The sequence below is a fragment of the Carlito syrichta genome, unplaced genomic scaffold, assembly GCF_000164805.1.
Source record: "Carlito syrichta isolate Samal-C Ts95f unplaced genomic scaffold, Tarsius_syrichta-2.0.1 Scaffold308976, whole genome shotgun sequence".
In the NCBI taxonomy this organism is placed as follows: domain Eukaryota; kingdom Metazoa; phylum Chordata; class Mammalia; order Primates; family Tarsiidae; genus Carlito; species Carlito syrichta.
The window spans coordinates 578,185-584,184 of record NW_007253072.1 but is presented as its reverse complement, the minus strand read 5'-3'; the positions used below and the strand labels follow the sequence as shown (position 1 = coordinate 584,184).

At 45.9% G+C, this 6,000-nt stretch overlaps 1 protein-coding gene across 1 annotated transcript in view; it reads left to right on the top strand.

Moving 5' to 3' along the window:
- Nucleotides 1-2,391: 2,391 nt before the first annotated feature.
- The window catches only part of NUGGC (nuclear GTPase, germinal center associated), a 45,396-nt gene continuing 41,787 nt past the window's right edge, over nt 2,392-6,000 (top strand). Inside the window, exons 1-2 of the mRNA XM_008066513.1 lie at nt 2,392-2,434; nt 5,167-5,271. Coding sequence (XP_008064704.1) covers nt 2,392-2,434; nt 5,167-5,271 — 148 coding nt within the window. The remainder of the gene's footprint in view (nt 2,435-5,166; nt 5,272-6,000) is intronic.

Sequence of the window (6,000 nt, the reverse complement as noted above, 5' to 3'; positions counted from 1 at the left end):
AGAGCACTTCCACTACCAGCTTTACTGGTAGACGCTTCAAGTAAGAACATAGAATCTTGGGATTTGAAGAAGCCTTAAATTTCATCTAGTCCAGTGCTGTTATTGGGAGGTCATACCAGGATAGGTTTAGATACCTCTAGATGCAGAAAACTCATTACTTCCTAAGGGAGCTCATTCCATTTTGGACAACTCTGATGACCTGAAAATGTTCAGATGAAATGCTTTTTGTGTCTTCCACCTAGTGGATCTAGTTCCGCTGTCTTGGAAGCTAGAGCATAGACAGCACATCCGTTTTATACACAGCTCTAAAGTCATGTTGTGAAGACCACTATGAAGTCCATTCCCCATCTTTTGTCTTGGCCTGTGTCTTCTTTTCCTTAAACCAAACTTTCTGAGATTCTCTGGAGCAGTTCTTGTCGTGAATGCTGCTTCATTTGCATCCTTGATTATGTATTACTACTCTTTGCTTTACTCTTTAAGCTAGGGGCTAAATCACATGAAAGACTAATTTGGCTTTTAAGCATCCTTTGGTGTGGAATCTCATCCAAAGCTCCTCATTCACTGTTTCATTCATCCCTTTGTTCAGCTAACACGTGTTGAAGTCTTTGCTCTTCTTGATAGAAATACAACATTGAAAAAATTGCAGTCCCCTGACCTTGAGTGGTTCAAAAAGGAGGAAGGGACTAAAACAAAGCACAGTCAGTGCTACAAGAGGTGTGTATGGAGCAGTGGGGACATAGGGGTGGGGGATTGGGAATTGGGCGCTGTTTCACAGAGAAAATGCTAAGACAGGATTTTAGAGCAAGTAGGAATTCACCTGGGAGAAGAAGAGAAGGAACCCTCCGTGTGCTAAAATGCGTGGCAGGTCAGAAGGATGCCCTGCCTTGGAGAGCTATAAGGAGTGTGGCATGCTGGGCTCGGTGGCTCAGCACTTTGGGAGGCCAAGGCGAGTGGATTGCCTGAGCCCGTGAGTTCGAGACCCACCTGGGCAACTTGGCAAGACCTTGTCTCTACAATAAATCAAAAATTAGCCAGGCATGGTAGCGCACGTCTGTAGTTCTGGCTACTTGGAAGGCTGAGGCGGAAGGATGGGCAGAGCCCAGCAGGTTGAGGCTGCGGTGGCTGGGAGCGTGCCACTGCACTCCAGTCCGGGCGACAGAGTGAGACTCCAACTCAAGAAAAAAAGAGTGTGGGATGGCCCGAGAGGGCTGCAAGAGGAGGGATGCAGAGGTAAAGAACTCCACCTAAGGTCAGGACCCTGCTCATCATAGAGTTCTCGTCACATCCAGCCAGCACTCGCCGATCGCAGAAGCCGTCTACTTAGTATCTTCAAGCCAAACTAAGAGTAAGGGACTGTTTCAAGTGATAAGTCGTGATTTGAATTCGGGGTGAATGTGCAAAGGAGGCACAGTCTCCCTAACTAACAGCCCGTGGAGCTTGTGGGGGTTGACAGATCAGGAGGGGTTTTGCATATTTCAGAAGGGCTGATGACTCTGCTTTTGAAACACACCACTGAGTGAGCCAAACAGAAACAGTAGATAATGGAGAGTGGGCACTTCGGGTACTCCCCCTGGTGTTCCCCAGATTCTCCCATGTGGGTAGAGATGAAGAAGTTCCAGGCTAATGGATTCCCACCCTATCTGAGCAGTGCCCTCTGCCTCCATGGGTCCAGTTCTCCTTCCATGTCCACATCCTACCTGCCGGTGGACCGGAGACAGACTAGATCTGACATTTTACCTTTGGGGTCTGCCTCTCCTCTCCCTCCTGCAGATGCTGCATGCTGCAGGCCTCATATGGCCCCCTGTAGGGATGTCCTCCTGGTTGTAGTGGGGGTGGGGCGATGAGAAAGGTCCAGAGGACCTAGTTACTGCATCTCCTTCCTCGGTCAGTAGTCCCAGAGCACTCCAGGGAACCTGGAAATACCAAATATTCCATCCACCTCCCAGATTCTTGCCGAGACGTGCTCGAACTAAATATCACTGACACGAGGGTTCAAGGCTTACTGCACTGGGACGTGAACTCCACTCAAAGCAGCAAAGCTAAATAACTTCACCTTCACAGCTCTGGTCACCAAAGGTTTATTCTCATTTCAGAATAAGTTACCTCAGATCTCAGGTGATATCAGTTTAAATTTTTGTAGAGACAAGTATTATTGAAACCAGCAGGCAAACGTTGATCTTTGTTACACTGAAATCAAGCAGTGAACTAGGCATTGTGAGAGATTGAGCAGGAAGTTGGAATGGTCATAAACAAGGCACAGCAGATAGATTTACATATTCTCGGGTTTTGCTTTTTGTATTTTCAATTTCTGGTGTCCCACCCTGTGTTGTACTTTGTCTTTTCAGGCTGGTTCTCCCAAGTGGACAGGAACAGGCATTCACGTCACAGGGGATGGCTGAAACTGAGGACTGTGTGGGTTGGGAGCCACATCCAGGTAACATCCCTGCAGTATCTCCTGATGGAGTCCATGTCTTATGAGTGAAGGCAAAGGGGTTGAGACTGTATTTAGCTGGAGTCATTGTTCCTTGCTCTTTATTCAGAATTTGCTTTCTCATGCAAGTTAAATAGCGAATAGATATCAATTATTTCATCAGTAACTAAAATAGCCTATTCATAAAGACATGAACTATTCAACCAACAGTTAAATTTGTAGAGTTTCCAGCCTTTAAATAAAAGAATGTTCCAGAAACAGTCACCTCGGACTCTGAAGGTAGCCTCTCTTACGATGGGAAATGTAAGGCACCTGGAATGATATCAGGCGGCTTTTCTTGGAAGGACAGATGTAGGCCTGTTGGAGGGGCTCCATTAAGGGTGAGTCATGTTGGAGTCAGTGTGGGTGACTTTTCTCCCTCAGAAGGCTGATGGAGGCTTCCTGGAGGCTTCCCTGGGACAGTGGCAGGGACGTAACCCCCCACATGCAGAAAACAGGTGTATCACATCCTTTGTGCTTTGCGGCTAGACGGGGAAAATTTTTCTCGCCCCCAGGGGATGAATTCCCTTGGGGGAAAGCATTGTCTTCAGGTCAGTGGTGTGATAGCCAGCAAGTGAAGCATGGCTGCAACTCTGAGGTCCTCTTGGTCAAGCTCAGTCCTGATGAACTTGGAAGGACTAAATTTGGCTTAGAAGATCCGTGACCTTCTCTGGCAATAGGCTGAATCAATAGTGACACTACATATCTGGGCTCCAACGGTGTGGGATCAATTTTCGAAGGTGACACCTTGTGGCAGCAAGAAGAAACAGCAGCAGTAGAGTAAGGCTGTGTTTTTGAACTGCCTCGGCCCACCACTGCTGATGGTTCGGAGGATAATTCGGTGGAGAATATTGGAAAAGACAAAAAGTGCCTGCGCAGTTAAAGAGAATAAGAGCTATGATCCAAGTTTATTCCAGTTCATTTTAGTTACTACCCTTACCTGGCATAAATCCAAGATAATACACTTTCTCCTTTCCAGGTGGCTTCACATTTGAGAAACTGAAGAAAAAAATTTAAGCCCAGCTATTTTTTCTGACTTCTCAGCCTTTACTTTAGTTGAGACATGAGCATTTAATCTCTTGTCAGATTAATTGCCAGTTCGTATAAAGTTGGAATAAGGGCCCTGGATGTGTGAACTTGTCCCTTATTTTATACTTGTGGCTAAGAGACTGCTATGTATGTAAACATTGTTTACACAAAAGAGCTTCTGACTTACTGCATTGACATCCTTTTGCATTCGTTCCACAGACAGGTCTTGGAAACATCCTGGAATTACAAGATGCCTTTTGGAACACAGACCAAAGTGTTCTTCAGCTCATAGCTGGCCTAGGTGCCTCAGTGACATGTGCTTTTTCTCTGACTTTTTCTCTCCAGCTCCAGCCACCGAGCCAGCAACCACTTGGTATTTAGTTCTAGTGCGGTCCTCACACTGAACCAGGATGAATTCTCTGCGCTGAACTCAGTCATAAGTAGAATGTCTGAGACAGAAGAGTCTAAAGTAGAACCTCCCTGTGACTGCATGAGCATGAGGTGGCAAATAGCATGGCTCTGCCCTAGACTATTCTACTGGCTTCAGAGCGCAGCAGAATTTGTACTGGAAGATGCAAGGCTGAACAGAGGGGGAAGGCTGCCTGGAATGTGTGGGAGACCCAGGTCTGGAGCCCAGAGGCAGGGGTGGGCCTTCTGCTTGAGCTCCCATCTTGGGTCCTCAAATGAAGCTCCTCCTCTGTGGTTCTTCAGGAAAGGACCTCTTAATGTCACATTCAGTTTCAGAGCCTCCTGTCCTCCTATACGCGGAGCTTATCATATAGTAATTCCTGGGGGGTCAACTCTTCTGGCTCATGTCACAACCATTTCCTAAGGCACAAGCCAGCCCCAGGAGCACTGGGTTAGGACCCTATCAACAGCCTTCATCCCAAGGGCCTACCTATTGCCTCTTTCCAGCCAGGTGAACGCCACCAAGGAGTGTTTTCTAAAGCCCACCCCAAATAGAACATTTTTGGCTATACCCTTTCCTGAGGATTATATCATAACCAAGGGCAACCACTTGAAGTGAATGAATCTGCAGAGCTGCAAAGATCTGGTTTCTGTTCTTGTCTGTATAAGGAAACAGCTGCCAATGTCTCTCAGTGATGAAGGGGAAAAATTCCCCCAAATTTAGTCTCTGAAGAGCATCCATCTTGTAGGCTACCCTCAAAAAACTCCTGTAATACTTAATTTTTTGTCAGCTCCCTCGTTTTACAGATGGAGACACTGTAAGAGGCTCAGGGAGAAGTGATTTGCCCTGTTCACATGGTCCATACTTTCCTTTGCAGTCTGCTTCTGATCAATTTTCTTCCTAGTCTGAAGAGACCCCCCCAAGACCTTTCTTCACCCCACACTTAGGCTTTTCCCTACACAGTTGGTTGATTTCCTAAATCTTGGCCACGTTGGCTTCTGAGGACTTCAAAGTAGAAACTTTTCATCTGGGGAGATATATTGAACTCTCCGTTTTAGAACTAAATGCAGAAAGTCTGTGACTCTGAGAAGTAGGAACCAAACTGAAATGACCCAACAAGTGTTTTTTTTCAAATGAGTTTATGGGCTGACAGAGCTGGTAGAGGTCCTCTAAGACTCCGGTTTGTGTGTTGATAAGATGAGGTCAAGGTACCATGCCCCAAGACCTATAATCTCGTATAACCTCTGTTCATCTCTAGTTGATGATGCCTTATCTAAAGAACCAATGAAAAAGAGACGACGATCAGATCGAGACAAGCGGTTCCGAGCATTTCCCTCCATGGAGCAGAGTGCCCTGAAGGAATGTGAGTGTCATGAAACTGTTGCACAACTTGTTTTAACATGGTGCTGTTCTTTTCCAAATCTGTTAAAATGCCAACTCAGCATGGTGGCTCATGCCTGTAATCCCAGCACTGAAATGGGAGAGCACGAGAAGCCAGGAGCTTAAGACCAGCTTGGACAACACAGTGAGACCCCGTCTGCAAAAAATGAAATAAAATCAACCAGGGATGATGACATGCACCTGCAGTTCCAGCTACTTGGGAAACTAAGAAGGGAGGATTACGTGAGCCGAGGAGGTTGAGGTTGCAGTGAGCCATGATCACGCTACAACATTCCAACCTGGGCAACAAAGACAGACTCTGTTTCTAAACAAACAAACAAACAAATACCACCGAATTTATTTTTAAAATTGGGTATTATTCTTAATGTTTAAACTTTAGTCACCTTCAAAGTACTCTCCATTTGATGCAATATACCGTTGAGTTTTTTCCACCGCTGTAAACAGTTTCTGAACTCATTAATTTTGATGCCTTTTAGTGCTTCTGCTGTTTCTTGTCTCACCTCTTGCACATCAACAAAACGTTTCCCTTTGAGGACTTTTTTTCATATGAGGAAACAAACAAAAAAGAGTGGTTGGGAGTGAGATCAGGTGAATAGGGAGGGTGCTGCATGGGGGTCTTGCCCATTTTGGTAAAAAACTGCTGAACACTCAGTATGGTGTGGGCAAGTGCGTTGTCATGATGGAAGAACCA